Source organism: Pygocentrus nattereri, chromosome 14 (assembly GCF_015220715.1).
Source record: "Pygocentrus nattereri isolate fPygNat1 chromosome 14, fPygNat1.pri, whole genome shotgun sequence".
Classification (NCBI taxonomy): Eukaryota; Metazoa; Chordata; class Actinopteri; order Characiformes; family Serrasalmidae; genus Pygocentrus; species Pygocentrus nattereri.
Window position 1 is genome coordinate 27,154,153 of NC_051224.1, and position 22,426 is coordinate 27,176,578.

Below are 22,426 nucleotides of genomic sequence, written 5' to 3' on the forward strand. Positions count from 1 at the left end.
TACAAGAAAATAAAAGCACATGGAAGACTGGGAGGGGCCAATCATGACATTATGAGGTCCCAAATTCAAAGTAAACTGATAATGACCCATGTAATGCCAAAAGAATGACAATAATTACATCAGAATACTTTATTGTCCATTTTATATAAAATTGTCTTTTTTCCTGGCATATAAACAAATAAACTGCACAGCAAAAACATCAAAAGAGAATATTTGAACATGAAATATTAAGTAAAATTACTGACTAATAGATCAGCTGCCACAGAATAAGCTAGAATGAGGCAGATACTACATATGCATCAATAGCACCAATTTATCGTGATCTTAAAGAAATCACATCTTCACTCTGTTAACTTGTCTCTTGTCACCCCATTTTTGCTTGAAACGACATACCAAAAGCAAAAGGAGCACTTTTTCCACATACTTTGGGTTATAGTCAAGATCTTGGTCTCATTTGAAAGGTAACACTCAAGTATTTTTCCAATCATCAGAGTAATTGTATGAATTACTGACAATAGTACTAGAAGCTAGTACTAGCTACTAGAGGCTAGAAGCTAGGAATTTATTTCTGCCTCTTACTGTATTACTGTATTGTGTTTTGGATTATGATGTCTTTGTGGTCAGATACAAGGCTTTGAAAGGAGGGGCCACAGATGTGTTACCATTGGCTCATTTGGTGTTAATGTTGAAAATGAGATGATTGTAACTGCTATGAAAAATAAATCAAAAAACAGTTTGTGGGAATTTAATCTTGAGATTTCAAGATTTCCAAATGTATATTGCATCACCACAATTCTGGACAGTTATGAAAAACAGAAATGATGCTTCAACTGAAGTCTGCCGGTACTGTTACAGTGATTTAGTGATCAGTGAAGAAGTTAAACACTGCGGCTAACTGCACACAGCTTGTGGGGGGAGGGGCTCAGTATGAAGCCCACAGCTGGAGTGAGGTCCAGCTGATCCTCAGACACGCCTGGTGGAGGAGTGAAGCGAAAATGTTGCAGAAGGGAGGTGAAAAACAGGAAGAACTCCATCCTGGCCAGACTCTCTCCCAAACATACCCTACGTCCTGAAAGCAGAGATGTAGAATAGAGTTACAGTTACAGTATGATTTATTTAAATGCTAGATGCATTGCAGTAAACCACTTCAAAATACCTGCAGAAAATGGCATGAAAGCATCTCTCTTAACAAAACGTCCCTGTTTGTCAAGGAAGTGTGCTGGGTTGAAGGTGTTCGGGGTCTCCCATTCATTCTCATCCCTCAGTACAGATGTCAAAAGAGGAACCACAGATGTTCCCTGTAGAAATTATGAACTTCCATAGTGACCAATTTCCATGACAATGCAAATGTGTAACATTTCAATCCAGAGTCATCTTCTCATTACCTTTTAGACCTTATTTGACTGCAAATACACCTGTAAAATGTGTATTTCTCTACCAACCCGAAACCAAAAAATTGGAAAGTAGATTAAATGCAAATAACAAAAGTGAAAGTTGACTATGACATTTAATATTTTACCTTATCAAATTTATTGCTTTTTTGTAAATAAACTCCAAATTTGATACCTACAACACATTCCAAAAAAGTTTTGACATGGGCAGTGTAAAGCCCTGTTTGAGCAGGATTGGTATTACCAGAGTATATGCTGTAATTTGAGTGATTTGAGAAAATTATCCCCTATAATTTGCCAAACTCAAAGCTCCTAGTAGTAGTAATAATGGTCCTGCTTGAATCAACATCTCAGGAATGTAATAACAAAACCAAGTTAGAGAAAATGGATGAGGCTGAAGTTTGCTTCCTATTCACCAGCTTCTTGTTCACATTTTCCCATGCACCATTTAAGACTACTGAAAGAACTTTTTGGGTGATGATTGAATTACAAGAAGGAAAATGAAATAACTCAAAAGTACCTCTTTTCTGTCTTATTGGGCTACATTTTCTAAGTTAAATGAACCCCTGTCTTCCATGCTAAACCTATTCTATATGCCAGTTACCCACACATAATGTTGGAATTCAAAATTGTGGTGCCTGTTGCATACTGCTGAGGTACACATCCGTGTAATGCTGTTTCAATCAGGGTTATTTATCCCATATAAATCAGCCAATCAAATTGCACACTTTTAAACATTACCAGACTTCCTCTGGTATTTCACCATCTACAGCCCATCATATTATTAAAGGATTCAGAGAATCTGGGGAAATCTCCATGCATAAAGGGCAAGGCCAAAAACCAGCAGTAGATGCCTTCAATCCCTTATACGGCACTGCTTTAAAAAAGCATGCTTCTGTAATGAAGATAACCACATAAGCTTCAGATACTTCAGAAACCCCCTGCCAGCAAAATGAGTTTGTTGCTGTATTTGTAAATATGAGTTAAGATTACTTAAAACAGAAGCCATTTCAATAACATCCTGAGTGTGAACTGTTTTTGAAACTGCTTTTGGAAATAATGTATATGGTTTTCTTCAGGCCAAAAACAAACAGGACTTTCATAGGTGCTACTAAGGCAAGGTTTTAAAGCTAGCATTTGTCATAGTATGGGTGTGTGGTAATACTGAGAGGTACATGCGCATTATGAAGCTACATATGCTGCCATCTAGACAATGTCTTTTTCAGGGACATCCCTGCTTCAGCAAGACAATGCCAAGCCACATACTGAAAGTAAGAGAACACAGGTGCTAGACTGGCCTGCATACAGTCCAGACTTGTCTCACCATTGAAAACATTTGGCACATTATGAAACACAGTGTATAAAGGAGACCATGGAACTTACGATGAACTCAGACATGAACTTAAGGGTGAATTTTTGCTTGTACAATCTGTGAAACAGGTCAACTCAGCCTAAAATTTGTTTATACCAGTATCATGGTTCAGTTACAGTGGATGTGCAGATGCTTCGTCTTTTCTGTATCCTCTAGCTGAATAGTATAAAGTGCTCTGAAAAGGCTTCTTTGTTCTCATTTCTGCAGACTGCTTTTTGCACTCTGTCAAATCACTAACTTTCTCTTCTGCATAAAAAATAAAAAAACACAAAGACATTTTGTGTTTTTGTTTCAGACATATACCTAAATAAAGTTATTATTTTTCCACAACACGTTACAAACATTATACTTAGAATAATGAATTGAATATATTGAATTGAATAAGAATGTATTGAAGTGAAAACAAGTCAAAAATGGATTTTCATTTACATTTGTCATATTGTCTCAGCTGTTTTTTTTTTCTCATTAACCTCACTGACTGACCTTCTTGATAAAGAAGCCCTGAAAGTGAACATCACAAGTGGTGGTGTGGGGTACGCTCATGGGTGCTATGTTGGCCAGTCTCTGGATTTCATGCATTACTGCATGAGTGTAAGGCAAGTTCTTCCTGTCCTCCATCACTGGCTGACGACCTCCAACCACCCTGTCAATTTCCTCCTGAACTCGATCTGCATAAAATGAAAAAAAGGAAAAAAGAATCATAAGCAATTAGTCATTGTAACATTTAACATTTGCATGTTTTTTTCAGTATTTTTCATTTATACCCTGTACATGAGGGTACTTGGCCATTAGCAGAAGGCTCCAGCGCAGAGTTGCAGCAGTTGTGTCTGTACCAGCACCAAAGAGGTTGGCTACTGTATAAACTAGGTTCTGTTCATGGAACAAAGTGCTCTTCTCTCCAGATTCCTGACCAGATATACACAACAAAATTTTTTAAAATTCTGTATAACTGAATGATTAATTTGTAAAAAAAAAACAAAAAAAAAAACAAACAAAGTAATTCAGAGTGGTTCAATATGAAATGCTCTGCTGTTCCTACAGAGTCAAAAATGTTCACAGTGGAGGTGATAGGAACCAGACATCTGAATGCCTCTAAAAGCACCCTTGTGGTTAGACATACACTGCCTGATATCTGACTCATTAGTTTATGATCATTTTGTAAAAAGAATTTGTGGCTGAAAATGTATTTTAATTCCTTAATTTTAAAAAGGGGGACCGGAGGGTGTGTGCCAATTATCGGGGTATCACACTGCTCAGCCTCCCTGTGAAAGTCTATGCAAAGGTGCTGGAAAGGAGACTCCGACCGATAGTTGAACCTCAGTTTGAGGAGGAACAATGTGGATTCCGTCCCGGCCGTGGAACAATGGATCAGTTTTTCACCCTCTCACAGATTGTTGAGGGGGCATGGGAGTTTGCCAACCCAGTCTACATGTGTTTTGTGGACTTGGAGAAGGCTTATGACCGTGTTCCTCGAGATATCTTGTGGGAGGTCCTCCGGGAGTATGGGGTGCCGGGGCTACTACTCCGGGCTATCCAATCGCTGTACTCCCAGAGTGAGAGCTGTGTCCGTATACTCGGCATTACGTCAGACTCTTTCAGGGTTAGCGTTGGACTTCGCCAGGGTTGTGCTCTGTCTCCACTCTTGTACGTGATATTCATGGACAAAGTGTCCGGGCGTAGCCGGGGTCAGGAGGGCATTATGTGTGGAGGCTGGAGGGTGGCGTCTCTGCTATTTGCAGATGATGTTGTTCTTTTGGCGGAATCACATGGATGCCTCCAACGCTCGCTGGAACGGTTTGCAGCTGAGTGTGAAGCGGTTGGTATGCGGATCAGCACCTCCAAGTCTGAGTGCATGGTCTTGGCCTGGAAAAGGATGGCATGCCCACTCCAGGTAAGGGGAAAGGACTTGCCCCAGGTGGAGGAGTTTAAGTATCTTGGGGTCTTGTTCACGAGTGACGGGAAGAGGGATCGTGAGATCGGCCGAAGGCTGGGACAGGCAGCAGCAGTAATGCGGTCACTGTACCGGAATGTAGTGGTGAAGAGGGAGTTGAGCCAAAAGGCGAAGCTCTCTGTTTACCGGTCGATCTACATCCCAACCCTCACCTATGGTCATGAGCTGTGGGTAATGACTGAAAGAACGAGATCGCGAATACAAGTGGCGGAAATGAGCTTTCTTCGTCGGGTGGCGGGCTACACGCTCTGCGATAGATTGAGGAGCTTGGTCATCCGGAAGGAGCTCAGAGTAGAGCCGCTACTCCTCCGCATTGAGAGGAGCCAGCTGAGGTGGTTCGGGCATCTGATCCAGATGCCCCCTGGACGCCTCCCGGTGGGGATGTTCCAGGCACGGCCTACCGGGACAAGACCCCGGGGTCGCCCTAGGACCCGCTGGAGGGATTATGTCTCCAAGTTGGCCTGGGAGCAGCTTGGGGTCCCTGGGAATGAGCTGGAGGAAGTTGCGGGGAACAGGGTCATCTGGGATTCTCTGCTCTCCCAACTGCTACCGCAACCCTGTTTGGACTAGCGGGCAACGATGATGGATGGATGTTGAGTTATTTTCAGAGGACAGTAAATCTATACTGCTATACAATCTGTTCACTAACTTAGTTATATCCAAGTTTCATTTATATAGTGTTGTTCCATGAAAATATGTAATATTGTTGTGGCACCCAAAGTGGTTTCATTTTTGTTGAAAGGACAAAATAGCTTTAACATTTCAGTTGCTGACCCCTGAGCTAAGCTTACTAGTAAGGGGTGATCAGTGCATGAGGTCAGCGTGTGACCATTTGCTCTAACTGTCTGCAGCTCAGTCTCATCTCCACCAGCCCAGTTAATGACGGAGTTCTATGGCTCAAATTTGCACGAACTGCTTGAAGCCTGTAATGAAATTGTGGTGTAATTATCACTATAACTACACAAAAATGTGTAGGCATTACAGCTATTAGTTACATTTCATAAAACTGTAGTGGCTACAGCTATTAGCTACAAAAAACTGTAGTTAGCTACAAAAAGGAGTGGGCTACTTAGCTACTCCCTCATACCTGCCACTGTCAATCAAATAAACTTCAATGCAGAGCAATGATGTTCAGTCTCAGCAATGCAGAGGCCCTTGGCAATTATCTGTTAGTCTGTTAGTTATTATCTGAGACTATAGCTTGTTGAGTTTAAATACAAGTACAATAATTATTTGAATTGAAAATAAAATGAAAATTACAGATGTGTAATTTTTAGTTCCCAGAAATGATTAGGCCTTCTCTGAAGGCCTAGATGGCCCTTGAGGGTTCTCCACTGAAGCACACCAAATTGCTGAGACCCAGGGAAAAAAAAGTTTTAATTTATTATTTTTTTTAATATAAATTAAGTGTCGTGGTGATAAAAAATACATTGCAAAGAAAAAAATGTTAAAACTTATTTTTATTAAAATTTTACAACATGTCCACTGTAGTGGACAATGGGATTTAATGGTTCTCAAGTGTTAAACTTTTAAAAGCCGAGTATGTATATGGAAATATCCACTGAAATCATCTAGGAAAATAGAATACCATGTACAAAAACAATAGCAAATGTAATTAACCCAGAATAATGGAACATCTACAACATTTCACCTAAAATTCTTTATAATTTCATTAGATATTTGACTCTAGATGGTATTTCATGAAACAATCTGACTGTTTGGAGACACAGAGGAACATGCTGCATTTTATGCATCTCACAAAGGTTTTGCGTTTGCATCCAGGCATTCTGCATCTGGAAGCATTTGGAATGTTGAGCATTTGGGGCAAATGAATTGCACCATATTTCCTTATTCTTGTATCTGGATGGGGCTTCCTTTTCTTGATTTCCAGAAAGAATTCTTGATCACTTGAGTCAGTGTCATCTCGTTGACCTACTTGGGCCTGGGATATCAGTTCTTCAGCCAAGAGAAGTTTGAACTCCAGGTACTGGGAGGTTTTCTTTGCAGGTCGTTGCAAGGTCTGACTGTCTTGTCTGTATTGAATCCAGGAGTTGGTGATGGCCAAATCAATGAAGTGCCCAGTACATTTTCATTCTTGGATATCCGAGGCATGCCATGTACACGGAGATTCCTAAAAAGGTCTTGATCTCTTCTGGTGTTGTGTTCAAGCTACAGCCTGAATCCTGTACCATGTGCTGGTTGGTGAAGAAAGACAGATCCCGAATTAACTGATCATCAATGTACTGCTGGAAATACTGCAGTGGGCTCCAGTCTCTTCGGTATAGGGAATCATCAGCTGATGTAATTCCACATTCCTCCAACATGGGCATGAACCTTAGAAGAAAGAGAAAACATGCTTGATAATTTAGCATAATTAACATGCCGTAAAAATGTTAAAGGGATAGTTCACTTGAACACTTTTGTGTTTTCAACACATTCATTCATCCTTCTAATAAATGTCTTAAAATTTTTCATTAGATTCAAATATAAAATATTGGGATATATATCATGACATAACCCTAACCCTGCAGATTATCCTCTCATTTTTGCATTGATTAAAAACCTCAGATCCCTACGTGCTGGTTTTTGCCCATAGAGGACGACGGGACACTTCATCCAGCTCTGCATCTTGGTCAACCTAATCTGGGTCCTCCTCATCTGTGTCATCTGAGCTTTCACTCTCTCCTGTCTCATGCTCTCTCAATGGACTGTCATCCTCAGAAAGATCTATGTCTGAATCTCCCTCAATGATTCTGTTAAGAATCCTCTCTGCCTCTGTCATTGAGCTGTCTACTAAAAATTGTGAAACAAATATAAGCACGAGGTCCTGGCGTCCACTACAGAGTACATTTATAAATTTGCTGTTTTTCATATGAAAATACTTAAGCTTAGCTCTGAAAACTCACTCAAATATTCCTGAGATGTTTACAACCTTGAAACAATCAACTTAGTAGAGTAAAAAAACTCGTTAATTATGAAAATCATGCTTACCTTTCTTTTTTCCATAAAATCTGCTTGTTGTGATGGCAGCCATTTTGAAAAGACAGCAACAAGAACCTGGCAAAGTCACACCCCTGAAATGTGATGTCATTTTAAAGCCACAGTGGTCCTCTTTAAGGAACAACAGGACTAAGTAGAGTGAAAAGTATAGTATGGAAGATATGAGAAAAAACATAATGTCCACTACAGTGGACAAAATTGAATTGCTGGGTCTCAGGAGGTTAAAGGTTTTATCCTGTAATGTTTTTGTGCGCCTAATTGTGCTGATTTGTCAAATTTTGAAATGTCCAGGTTAAATTTCCACTACTAAAAACAAGAATGTGTTCTTCAGTTTCAATTAAAAAACTCCCAAACAATAACATAACACTGCTAAAATGTTTCAAGTCAACAGCAGACACTGGAAACACTTGTTCTTCACCCACAGACCCATCATTTCTGCATACAAGTACAGGAAAGACATACCTTTGCTTTCTGTTTGTGTACAAGAAAGCAGTCAATCAGGCCTCTGCAGTCCTGAGGGTTCAGTGTCTCCTGCAGATGCTCCACTAGTCTGTTTATTCCTTTGATAGAGTTCTCACGGTTTATCATGATGAGTTTCCTGTTCCTTACCCAAGAACGAAGCCAAGGAAACATGTTGTACACCTAGAGGTGTACACACAGATGCACGTTAGCATTCATGTGTTAAATGATTTATACATTTACACATTTAATAACAGAAGAGTTCCATTTTTAGACGCAGAAGGGTACCTGTATAGATGCTGAGCCAATTAGCCTGACATTCTCATTACTCCAGACAACCATGTCTTTGAACAGAGGATCACTGTATTCAAACCTGCTTCCATACACAATGGCTGAGATGATATTAGAAATGGCATAATTCAATGGCTGTTTGGTATCAAATGGGTTTCCTGTAAGTGAGATGGTAAGATATCAGAGACCCAAAAAAAGAATGTACACTCACTGGCCACTTTATTAGGTACCTGTTCAGTTGCTTGTTAACACAAATAGCTAATCAGTCAATCACATGGTCGCAACTCAATGCATTTAGGCATGTAGAGGTGGTCAAGACAACTTGCTGAAGTGCAAACCGAGCATCAGAATGGGGAAGAAAGATGATTTAAGTGACTTTGAGCGTGGCATGGTTGTTGGTGGCAGACGGGTTGGTCTGAGTATTTCAGAAACTGCTGATCTACTGTGATTTTCATGCACAACCATCTCTAGGTTTACAGAGAATGGTCCGAAAAAGAGAAAATATCCAGTGAGCGGCAGTTGTGTGGACAAAAATGCCTTGCTGATGTGAGAGGTCAGGGGAGAATGGGCAGACTTGTTCGAGATGATAGAAAAGCAAGAGTAACTCAAATAACCACTTGTTTACAACCAAGGAATGTTTTCAACACCTTGTTGAAGGTATGCCATGAAGAATTAAGGCAGTTCTGAAGGCAAAAGGGAGTCTAACCTTCTACTAGCAAGGTACCTAATGTACCTAATAAAGTGGCTGGTGAGTGTATATCTAACAAAACTAACTAGAAACGGCACAGAATTGATTACAGAATCAAATGCAGCCTGGGAATTTCTACCATTTGATCACGTTTCTTTCATGTTAAAGCTTTAAAATACATGTGTTTAAGGACAGTACAAAAAACCAAGCATTTAAAATTTGTTAAACGACTGAGCTGTAATGTTTGATGAAGAAGTCTTAACTTTTCTGAGTGAGCTTGTGGTCACCTTTGAGGCTGTGAGGTTTGATAATGTTGATTAGGCAAAAGCTTAATAATGCACCTACATGTCTTTTTTATATACTCTCCTCTATCTGTGTTTCTCTAATTAGCATTATTGCAAAGGTGTTTTTTTCCTTCACTTTTTAATGAGTTTTTACATTTATGGCCTGAACTGAAGCCCAGCTCTAAAAGTGACAGTTTGCAACTGTTTCTTTTGTTTGCTTCATGCAAATGATGAGACAAGGTTTACATAAAAGACAAATGCTTGCAGGCAACAATTTTTCTACTTCTGACATCTACACAAGATCAGGATTCTTATAAGTGCCTTACATTGAACTGTTTGTATAGAAATAAATCCGTGGTTTTGTACAAAAAAAAAAACTTAAGCTGAATTTGAAGCATCTGCCTTATATTTGGTGACTTGACATTACCTTTAAATTGCTCAAACACTTCTCTCAAATAATGTGTCTCTTCTATGATTTTCCCTTCACTGCCTCTCTTGCCCATCCCAAAGTCTCGAAGGGTGGAGAGAGAAAAGCGCCTCATCTCTTTCCAGTTGTTGCCATTGGAAAACAGAATTCCTGCAGTTGAAATATATTTCTTTATTAACTATAGTAACCTTTGTTAGAGCTCATTGGTTTGATTAAGTAAAACACCCTTACCATATCCTTTGTTAAAGTCAGCGAATATAGGACTGATATCTCTGTCCTCAAATTCCTCTGCATGATTCACCAGAGCTTGCTTGACAGTTTTATATCCTGCCAAAACAACCACTTTCTTTGGACCAAAATACACAGTGAATATGGATCCATATTGTTTTGACATCTGCAAGCATCAACAAAAAGAGAGACGAAAAGAAAAACATCAGTTCAGAACTAAATTCAAAGTTCATGCAGCATTTCAGTAAAATTAATTACTTGAATAAATATATTAAAAAATAACTAATTAGAAAGATGTGTCATTGGTTGCTGTTTAGTATTGGAAATAAAAAAAAATTCACAAAAAATTGTTCACAACCACTTAGAAAGATCAACAATAGTTTGGTTCTTATTTACATTTCTGCAGATTTAAAGCCAATCCAAAAGAAAAATAATAAAATGCTCTTTGCTCTGTGCATTGTGTATAAAATAGAGGTATTTGAACATTTAAAATAGAGGTTTATGAACGTTAATGGGGTAGAAGAGAATGAGCAATTTAGAGTAGAGACTGAATTCCATCCTGCTCAACGAGATCATTTTGGCAAGATAATGCTAGCCAAATTAACACAGCTGACTAACAGGGGCTAGCTAAATGGCATCTGATTTTTTTTTTTCCATCAGCTTCAGGTGGATAAATGTTTCAGCACTGGTAAAGCTGAAGTCAGGCCAAGTGTTGTGACAAATTGTACATTTTGCTTTGTTTTTCATGTTTCCAAGGCAAAATACAGCTAGTCTACTGATGTATGTGTTGTGGAAACACATATTTTTCGAGAAGACAAAGAGCAACAGAGAAGAATTTCTCACACTCAAATGTGGCTGCAGGTAAACTCAAAAGTCTCTGTGTGGAATCAATTCTGTCATTTGGAGTTGACTCTCAGTTGGTGTGGCTTCTCCAGAGTGCATTTTTATTTAGAATATACAAAAACTGAAGATTTGTGTCACCTTAAAGTAGCTAAATTCACTTATAAAGCATGTCTAGATATTAAGGATGTATATCTTCACCACTAAGGTCGATTTGATACACATCTCGATACACTGCCACCGATACGATATAATTGCGATACTCTGAAACCCCTTGTCGATACGATGCGATACAAATCACTACTGTTCATGATATGATGCGATTCAAAAATGATCTGATAACGATATGACTTAATAATATGAGGATTCGGTTTGATAAGTGATCATTCGATACAGTTAGTTGAGGTTTGAGGATGTATTGGCCTAACCCATCAGTTTTCTTAACTCAATAGCACAACTCTACTTTACTCTCTAACAATTTAAGGGATGTATGCATCTGGTTGTTTTCAATGGAGCAAAACCAATACATAATATAAAAAAATGTGGTATTTGTGGTATTTTATACCTTGGGTCTAAGATGTGGACCAGTTGTTTAAATCCCTCATTCTCTATGACGCTGTAGGGCTGAATATCTTTGCAAATAAGGTAGGCTATGGCATCAGTTATGGCTTGGGAGCGAGCAGAGTTAGCTGCCAGGGGCGTGTATTGCCTAAATAAACTTGCGATAGACCTGTCACCTCCTTTGCTACTGCTCAGTGTGGCTCGTGTTTCAGCAGGATCCGAAGAAAACGAGGGGGTAGTGGCCGCAGAGATGTCCACACCGTGCCGTCTTTTCATGTGTGTCGCCAGGTTCGTTGTGCTACTAACGTATTTGATAGCCCCACGGCATTGTTTGCAGATTGCGTGCGTCTTGTCAAGTTGACCACCTCGCTTAAAAAACCCGAAATATTGCCACACGTTTGATTTGTGTGTCTTTTTTGGTGCATTAAATATCTCTTTGTCGTTGCTAATGCTCTCGTTTCCCTCCATCTTTGTTGTGTACGTCTGCGTGCTTGCGTCAGTACCTGAGGACACGATGGTGCATTTATGTTGCCTCGAAAAAAAAAGAAATCAATAAAAATAAAAATTATGTTGCCTCTGAAAATACGTTAGAATAAGGAATAGATACTGGAAAACAAAACACCCGATTTAATCATGGTATTTGCCGATGCAAAAAGGCTAGAGGAGATGCACCGTAAATTCGCCCGCAAATTAAACCCGATGCACGTTGAATCTACCGGTGCAGTCGAATCACAGACATGTGTGCCGAATCACTGATGTGAATCAGTGAATCTCCCCATCCCTACTAGATATGCATTTTTTTTTTTTTTGTAAATATAACATAGTTTTGTACTCTGCTATTCCTCTTTGTACTCTGCTATCTCTACCTTTATGTAAGTCAATTTTTTCATAAACTAATATTAGATTCCTATCTTTGCCAACCAAGGCTCTATGGTATTATAGGTCAATGGATGCCAGAATAGGTTGAGAAATATTACTATTATACACAAAGTGAACACAATAATGAAGTCACTTACAGAGAAGAGACTTAAATAGGGTCTCTTGAGGTCAATAAGTAGTAAGTTTCCCAGGATAGGCAGTGGCTTGGGTCCTGGGGGTTCCTTCCATGTTTGCTGACATCTAGAATGAGAGGAGCAAAAATAAACAAGTGTCAGAAGCATCACCACAGCACCAAGCAATATGCTTCTGCTAGTAGGTTGCAGAAGAAGCTCTTCCACCGAAGTCATTGCTGAAAAGATGTTCTCTGCAGGAACATCAAGGAAGCAAGTGGTATGTAAGGGGACTAAATTGCCCTTAAATACCAGTTGTCAAGTAGTGTTCAGGAACCAGGGGTGGAGCCACATTCAAAACTAGGGCACTAGGAGGAAGTTTAAAGTACCCACAGAAAGGATTACTTAGTTAAAGTCAGGGAATGTGTAGTTAGTTCACAAGGATTTTTTAAGTTTTAGCAGAAGGTGTCACTGCAGTTCCAAAGTGAAATTCTGCATGTATTTCCAGATGGTTAACTGAGAATATCAGCCAAAGTGAGACACAGGTCAAAGATTAACCTGAGGGTACACTCTGTGGTAAAGCACATAGAGTATATGGAATTGTGTCACTTGTACAAGACACATACACATTACAAACTGTTTAGTTCATCATGTTTTGTCCAGTTACATCTCTTTTTGCACCACTAGTACTTCTGCATTTACTGTACTGTACTGCAATTCAACATGCACATTTCTGTCTATATATCTGATACACTTGAATATCTGAATATGCACATACTGTCCAGTATACCTGTTATAACCTTTGCCTATGGGCATTTTGTCTACGTTCGATACTTGTACTTACTGACTGTGCACATTTTGTCTAGTCTTTTACTGTCTTTTGTCTTTGCACTGTTTGCTATTTATCTGTTATTACTGCACTGGAAAAGTAGCCCAATAGTGTTTCGTTATACTGTACTACCGTTTATTGTATAATAACAAAGTTCAATTGAATTGAAATTTAATTGAATTGAAGCTGTTTCAAAGTCTTATTAAATAATTTTTAAAATGATTGAACCGATTTGCCATGCAACCCTAAGGGAGGAGCGTGTGAACCGATGGGAAATATTGCTTTTGGCCATTTAAACTAAAACGTTGCTTTGCATAGTTTAATTCAAAATAGATAAGTTGAATAAAACCAATTACTGCTCGTTTCAGCCTGAAGGCACCATAGAATGGAAAACTCTATTTGCATTGACATAGTTGAATAAGGAGAGCTCAGTACATGGAACTGACACACAGTGAACTTCAAACACTGCTGTTTCCTTCTTCAAGCACAAATCCTGCATTTGCAAAAGATGATATTAAATTAACCAATTCCAAAATCCTAAACTGTTATGTAACAGTATTGACTCATTAATATTTATACCTCAATTTTATGCACACCAGCCCACATTGTAATCCAGCAGGACTCGACAACAGAGCAACAGCAATGGAAATGGAGGGGTATTTGCAGAAATTTTACATATTCAAAGCTGTGGCAGGAATTTTCATATTCTTCCCAAGGAACTGAGCTATCAACAGGCATGGCCGGTGATCATCTTTAAATGCAAAAGTTGGCTTCCTATCCAACTTTGTAACCGTACATGTTCCATTCCATCTTAAATTCTACAGCTTGAATAGGCGCCAGAATGTAACTGCAGCAATGAGCATGGTGCTAAACTGCCAGGGGAGATAGCAAACACCTCATAAACTCCACAAGCTCAGAGCATTGACTACTACAGCATCGTTGTATGGTTGAAAGCCACCACAGCAGGTCCTACTGGACAGTGCTGCCCTGTTGGCATTGTGTGCTGTCAGCCCTACTAGCTGAATTGCTGCATGTGCTGTCATTATAAACACATTTTTGTAAAAACAAAAATGCAGTAGTACTTCATACTGGAAAAGCTATATTATGATGTGATCAAGTTTATGGTCAAGAGAGTAGACATTGTAAAAGTTCTATATATGAAATATTTAAAAATCTTCTAAATCCCCTTTGGCTTGTATTGAACCAAAAATAGTGCAAAGACAAGATAATGTTTTTACTTAATAGCCTATATTACTCTATACAACCTTGTATCAACTTTATGCACTCATTCATTCCTGTAACGCGGAGCGAGGTAGCGGACGCATGTGCAGAGGTAAGCAACTTTTATTGAGGGCAAATCCAAAGTCAGGATCAAGACAGTCCAGGGCCATAGAGCCAATACAGACAATCGTGTGGCAGACATGACATACAAACTATAAACAGGTTCAAACACAGCAGAGATTCAAACAAACATCAAACATGGACCAATACATCAGACGAAGACTGATACAAAGACCAGCAAAGACAAAGTGCAAAAACAGGGCTTAAGTAACAAAGGGACAACAAGGGACAGGTGAAAACAATCAGGGGCGGAGTCACGAAACGAGGGGGCAGTACAAGAAAAACCAAAACAAATACACCTGGGCTAAACCAAAACACAAACACATGGACAGGACGGGGAGGGGCCACTCGTGACAATTCCAAAAAGTTGAGATATCGGCATATTAAATTGTGAAATGTTCATACATCTGACACAAGTGATGTGATCATACTTTGGCATAAATGATACTTACGGCAAATGGTTTTATGAGCAAGGATGGGTTGAAGCTTGCCACTTTTACAAAAAAAATATTTGTGAACAATAACAGCTTAAAATGTTAATTAATCTTTACTCAGTTGTCTCATGGCCCTCCCCATGTTTTTAACAGAAAAAATAAATCATCTGAGACTACAGCAAAGTGGACCAGGAATTCCTTCACCTTGACATCAAGTTAACACCTTTGAATCTGATCTGTGCTGAACAAGATGCTTGAGTTATCTGATAGACTTTGTCAGAACGAAAATACAACCCCATTTCCAAAAGGTTGTGACACTGAAGAATGTAAACAAAATACAGTGATCTGCAAATCATTTAAACCTGATATTTCACAAAACATGCTTCAAAGACAACATATCAAATGTTGAAACTGAGAAATGTAATTGTTTTTTGAAAAATATTTGCCCATTTTCAATTGTTGTCAGCAATACATTCCAAAAAAGCTGGGATGGGGCAAGAAAAGGCTGGTAAGGTTGTGTAATGCTTAAAAAACACAAGGTGGTTAACTGGCAACAGGTCAATAAAATGATTGGGTATAAAATGAGCATCTCAGAGGGGCTGGGTCTTTCAGAAGTAAAGATGAGGAGGGGTTCATCACTTCCTTTGCTTTTTTTTTTTTGCAAAATCATTATATATATATATATATATATATATATATATATATAATGTATAATGTAGATGTATACGTGAATATTATATATATATATATAATATATATATATATATTCATGTTATATATATATATAATGTATAATGTAGATGTATTCGTGAATATTATATATATACATTACTAACTCTAGAACAACCAAACCTCAATCCAGTTTACCTAAGGCATATGTATTTGGACTACATACAACTAATATTACACTACTTTATAGCCCCACGTTTAGATGGAGCAGGGTACCTGTATTGATGCTGAACCAGTGAGCTAAATGTTCTCATTAGCCCATTTAACCATGCCTTTGAACAGAGGATCACTGTACATACACAATACACATACACAATGGTTAAGATAATATTTGAAACAGCATAAGTCACAGGGTGTGTTGTATCAAATGGTTTTCCTGCAAGGGAGTAGGCACCAATTAATGTTTTAAGCATGTACACCCCTTATCAATAAGCCATTCACATTCTCTCTAAAAGTGTGCACATGTACCATGGGCATTATGAATCATTACAGTACTACTTTCTAGTTAAAATAAATGAATGCTTAACTAGTAAACAGTTCTTCCAGGCTGCTGAGAAAAATAAAATAAAATGAATGCTACTAATTAACTTTGCAGACATGGATCATCATGTATATTTGACTGTATTTGTATTTCATTATTTCACTTTCTTGAAATGATTCAGTACTATATATATATATATATATATATATATATATATATATATATATATATATATATACAGTTATGTGTAAAGGTCAGAGACCAACCTTCATTTATTCAATTTCTGACCAAAACAGCCATTTGGTCAAGTTATATTCCTAGGTTATTCTGTGAGGGTTTATATTTAAAATAAGTTAAAAAAATGAATACAACTTTTTTTGACTCCTAACAACTGTGCAAGACCAGGTTGACCAACAAAAATATCACCATCAGATAAACAGTTTTCATCTTCGATAGAGAGGAGAAATGGAAGCTACAGTCTTGCTTCGGATCTGAAAAGCTCCATTTTCTGACACTAAGAAATGAAAAACTTGTACCTAATGGCTGTTTTGACTGGGAATTTGATCAATAAAAGGTGGGTTCTGAGTTTTGCCTTGTACTGTGTTTTGTTACAAATTGTGTTTAGTCAAACATTTACACAGTAATTAGATGCTCAGCAGATGTTCCTTACATTGAATAATGTTTGTATGTGTAGAATGGAATCCTAGATTTGTGTATAAGAAATTTAATTATTCTCAAAAAAAAACATACATGTACATTTGGACTTGATCATGCCTTTAGACTCTTTGGACATTTCTATCAAGTACCACTATGTAAAGAAAAATAATAAGAATATACACAATATACACTATACAATATACTTTGCATACTTTGAACTACTGAATGTGATTTGTCAGTTGATTGTAACATGAAGCTAACAGGTACATTTGTTGGATTATTGTTGACACAGCAAGAAGGGCCTGGGATTCCCCGGCTACCCACCACGTCAACGTGCTGCCCCGGAAATCGGCACATTTTGGGAAATAGCATAGATCATTTTTAGATTTGCAGCTTTAAAACGGCCTCACAACATGTGATTTTACTATTACAAGTAAATAAATTTCTCATGCACATGATAAAACATCACATGTACAGGTGTCAAAATGTTTTTGTCCAAGCTCCATGCTGTGATGTAACGTAATATATATATATATATATATATATATATATATATATATATATATATATAAATTTTTTCTACTCAGCAGTACTAGGCTATGAAACTGAGAACTCTTACTAGCTACTGACACGACGGAAGGTAATGAACCACGAGAAACTTCATCTCGAAGTAAACAGTTTGGTCTCGAGGCGCAGCTGGTTAGTATAGTGTTAGCATAAGCATCGGAGCCAGCAGCGGAGTTACTCGAAGTTTGCTCTCTCAGTGGACGTAAACAAGCAGGACTCAGTAACTGTTCCCATTCAAATTCCCAGGCCGGGAATGCCCAGATAGCGCTCTGAACTACCAGGAATGTTCTGATAACCACTGGCCATGTTGGACTATTATTTGTGTTCATACCGGTGAGCTTCCAGAGTTCCGAAGCCTTTGTTTTGGTGTTACATGAGTGGTTGTGGGCCCACAACATTAATGTGATTTGATGATTCATCACCCATTGGTTTAACTGCTCATTATAATCTTCTGCAATTTCATTTATCTTCAGGTAGTTATGTGAATCTTGAAAAGTGACAAAAATAAATAATTCATACAGTGTAAGTAAGTGATTTTTTGTGATGAAGTTGTTAATAAATATATCAGCTAATAGTACTTCCAGTCACTTGGAGTCTCACGCGAAGAACTCACTCCTAAAGTACCCTCACTCCTAAAGTAAGGTACTGGGTCTGAGGGGGCGCTACATAAGTTTGTCCTCTCCATGCTATCAAGTGAGATTAAGTCATTGGTAAAATAAATTGTTTCACCAGCAGATGGTGCGTGAGGACAAAAGTGGTATGCTCCTTTTCTCTCAGAAATCTCCACTCATAGACAATTTACATGAATTACTGGAAAACCTTGAAGAATTAAGTCTATTTTCTTTTATAAAAAATGTCTTATAGACAGTATAAGATAAGATAAGATAAGATAAGATAAGATAAGATAAGATAAGATAAGATAAGATAAGATAAGATAATCCTTTATTAGTCCCACAGCGGGGAAATTCACAGTATTACAGCAGCAGCAGAGTAACAGGAGTAAGGCACTCAGTAATAGAAATGGGAAACAGTATAAACATTATCAACATTATAAATAATAAAAATTAAAGCTAAATCTCTAGACTATTTACAACAAAATAAGGATAATAATAAAATAAAATAAGAGTTGCATAGGAATCTGTATTGCACTTAGCATATTGCACAATGAAAAATGTTCGCATTCTGAATGTATGTATATTGTATGTGTGTGTGGTCTACTGGGAGCAGTGCTTGTTGTACAGTCTCACAGCAGCAGGAAGGAAGGACCTGCGATAGCGCTCCTTCACACACTTGAAGGAGCCGGTCACTGAAGGAACTGCCCAGTGCTGCCAGAGTCTCACACATGGGGTGGGAGTCATTCTCCAGCATGGATCCTAGCTTGTTCAGCATCCTCCTTTCTCCCACCGCCTGCACTGGGTCTAGAGGAGTCCCTAGGACCGAGCCAGCCCTCCTGATCAGTTTGCCCAGTTTCTTCCTGTCTGCAGTGGAGATGCTGCCGCCCCAGCAGACCACTCCATAGAGGATGGCTGATGCCACCACTGTGTCGAAAAAGGTCCTCAGGAGTGGCCCCTGCACTCCAAATGACCTCAGTCTCCTGAGCAGGTAGAGTCTGCTCTGTCCTTTCCTGTAAAGTGCAGCTGTGTTGTCTGACAAGTCCAGTTTACAGTTAAGGTGCACACCCAGGTACTTATAAGAGTCCACTCTTTCAATGTCCGTTCCCCTGATGTTCACTGCTGGAGGGGGATGTGTGCGCCTGTGGAAATCCACCACCAGTTCTTTCGTCTTCCCTGCATTGATCTGTAGGTGATTCCGCAGACACCAGTCCACAAAGTCCTGAATCAGTTCTCTGTACTCTCTGTCGTCCTCATTTGTGATGCGGCCGACGATCGCTGAGTCATCAGAGAACTTCTGTAGGTGGCAGTTTGGTGAGTTGTACATAAAGTCTGCAGTATACAGGGTGAAGAGGAACGGTGCTAACACTGTTCCCTGTGGGGCCCCTGTGTTACAGACCACCATGTTGGACACACAGTCCCTTGTCCTCACATACTGTTCCAGCTTGTCCTTCAGGAGCCCAGGCTGTATGGTGTTGAAAGCACTGAAGAAATCAAAGAACATGATTCTCACAGTGCCCCCAGGCTTCTCCAGGTGAGAAAGAGCTCCATGCAGCAGGTAGATGATGGCATCATCCACCCCGATGCCAGGTTGGTAGGCAAACTGAAGTGGGTCCATAGATGAGCTCACCATAGGGTGGAGTTGTCTAAGGACCAGCCTCTCCAGTGTCTTCATCAGGTGTGACATCAGTGCCACCGGCCTGTAGCTGTTGAGGTCCTTTGGGTGCTGTGTTTTTGGCAATGGCACCACACAAGATGTTTTCCACAGTTGTGGTACTCTCCCCAGCTTCAGGCTTGTGTTGAAAATGTGCTCCACTATCCCACACAGCTGATCTGCGCAGGACTTGAGGAGCCTGGCACTGATGCCATCCAGCCCTGTAGCCTTCCTCGCCTTGATCTTCCTGAGCTCATTTCTCACCTGGACCATTGTGAAGGTCAGACTGGAGCAGGGGGAGTGCTGAGTGTTGAAATGTGTGAACGGGGTGTTACGACAACCAGCAGAAGAACCAGTGGGGGGTGGGTGTGAGCTGAACGTTGTTGAGCTGGGGGTGAGTGTGAGAGAGGGGGTAGAGCAGCATGCTGGAAGTGCCAGACAGGAGGGTATATGTAAATTTAAAGGGGAAAAGTTTGAAGAATTATGTATTTTTCCTAAATTTAGCTATTTAAAAAACAAAAATACGGTATTGTGTTGAGGTCTAGTTAAATGTGAGAGTGAAATTGGACAAAGTTTTATTTTTAGAGTGGCTGCTCTGCGTGGAGGAATTACAAATTTTCAGAGAGAAAGCATCTGAGACCATTCCAAAACTTTTGGGTAAGTAGACCCTTTAACTAATATAAACCTGTATTCTGTAACAGACAGATTATACCTGACAGCTTTTACTCCAGAACTAGGGTTGAGAGACACTGCTGCACACCATTAATCTGTCACTGGTTACTGTTTTTTCTTATTCTAGAGCACTTGCATTGTGTGCCTAACAACATGACTCCCGGCATGTCCTGTTTGGGTTTTTTGCATGTTATGCAGGCTGTGTGTCAGGGCACTGCCCTTGTGTCTTTGCCAACTTGACTGTTCAAGATGTCAGGTCTGCTAAGCATGAAGGAGATGGCCATGTTTTAAATGGTAAAGCACTTTATGGAAACACTGCCATGTTTTTCAACTTATGTCTTATTATATACCTTTCAAGACCAAGCATCAAATTCTTTGTTATCTTTTGCTTTTTCAGATCAGCAACCACAAAAGCATGGGCAGTTATGGGAGAGCACATATTGCCATGACTAAAGAGGAGTTCACCTGATTTGAGAGGTTCACTAATCTCCGTCAATGTTTGCCAGGCTACAGGGTGGAATAAACACCTTGTTTTTCACAAGAACAGGCTCCCCGCTAAGGACAAATTCAGACTACATTTCCATGGCCTGGGGCAATGCAGGACTACGACAAAATACAATAATGACAGATATACGGTCATCTATAGCCACACATGTACATACATGTGTGGCTATAGATAATCATCTATATACATAATCATCCAACCCTAATCTATGCAATATCTCCAACCCTAAACTCAACTCTAACTCTAATAATTTCTCCACCTAATAACCCTAATCATTTGCATTTCTCTCGATAATAACTGTAAGCATTACTACTGTGATTCATCTGTACCAGCAAATATATTACCAGTAGTTATGTTGTTATTACATGTATTGTTAATGTGTAACTACACTGTTATTAGAAGCATTTATTATGAAGTGAAACCCTTTTTTCAGGGGAAAAAGTCAGGAAGATCAAAAGAACAGTGACAAAGACAGTGGGGATCAGGGGGAGTCAAGTGAGGTCCAGACCAAGCAGAGATGTCCTAGCAAATACTTAATGGAAAGTGGAAAAGATGATGAAGTTACTGAGAAAGGTGAGGGGTCAGTGTCTGAAGGTTCGGATCCGATCTATGATGCTCCTGAAAATGTCAACGAACTGGCCACTGGTATACCTGAACACAATTAATTTAAACACATTTTAAAAAAAATCTCCAACTACTTTTTTACATCTTTATACATTTATTTATAGCTATATTCATCATTACTTAACGTTCCCCCTGGGCCCGAAAAGGTACACACCTGAAAACACTTATATACTTATCTCAATTACTTACTTGACTTACATGACAATGTGTCAACTTGACTAATAAGACCTTAAGATCTGAAGTTTTTATTCAGATGAAGTGAGACCTGGAAAAGAATAACATATGAATTGACTGGGGAAGTAAATTAAGCATGCTAAAATTTTATTCTTATCTGGCTATACAAAAATTATTTATGTTTAATGTGAGGTCTTAGCAAGTTTTTGATATTTTCTGTAAGTTACTTTTCTGAAAGTCTCAGTAAAATTTACATGAGTTCCAGAGGGGCAGAGAAGACCACCTGAATTGTTTTCCTATACACCTACACCCCTTGGTTGAAAATTATTTTACCTGTATTCATTTATTTGGTCTTTGCACCTGTTTGCTATACATATTTTGTGCATGCTACAGATTATGTTGAAGTACTGAAAAGATGCTGAAAAGAATATATATTTTGTGGAGAAAAAAATATATATGAAAGAATTGTTATATGACTAAATGGAATACAGAATAAGAACACACAATCATCACATTAAAACCATATAAACATTATTAAACTTCACAGAACTTTATGATGACTGTGCAATAGGGCTCACTAACTGTTTTAGGGCTCAATAACTGTTAGCATAGATATAAAATAATCAGTAATTACAGATAAATTACAGAAATGTTCTATGCCTTTTTT

The 22,426-nt window shown here is 38.9% G+C and overlaps 1 protein-coding gene and 2 long non-coding RNA genes across 3 annotated transcripts; 1 reads left to right on the forward strand and 2 right to left on the reverse strand.

Annotated features, from left to right (window-relative positions):
- Positions 1-878: 878 nt before the first annotated feature.
- Positions 879-12,718, reverse strand: LOC108442526 (cytochrome P450 2K1-like). Its single transcript, XM_037544917.1, has 9 exons — positions 12,509-12,718; positions 10,095-10,257; positions 9,864-10,013; positions 8,462-8,622; positions 8,177-8,356; positions 3,528-3,669; positions 3,247-3,431; positions 1,157-1,298; positions 879-1,069 (listed from the first exon to the last, which is right to left on the reverse strand). The coding sequence occupies exons 1-9, from the start codon at positions 12,716-12,718 to the stop codon at positions 879-881; spliced, it is 1,524 nt and encodes a 507-aa protein (XP_037400814.1).
- Positions 6,486-7,917, reverse strand: LOC119265087. The gene is made up of 2 exons (XR_005131381.1): positions 7,706-7,917; positions 6,486-7,048 (listed from the first exon to the last, which is right to left on the reverse strand). It is a non-coding gene; the product is annotated as an uncharacterized LOC119265087 (long non-coding RNA).
- A 7,517-nt stretch (positions 12,719-20,235) lies between the features above and the next one.
- LOC108442531 lies at positions 20,236-22,058 on the forward strand. Its single transcript, XR_001859047.2, has 3 exons — positions 20,236-20,441; positions 20,584-20,750; positions 20,854-22,058. It is a non-coding gene; the product is annotated as an uncharacterized LOC108442531 (long non-coding RNA).
- The last annotated feature ends 368 nt before the right edge of the window (positions 22,059-22,426 follow it).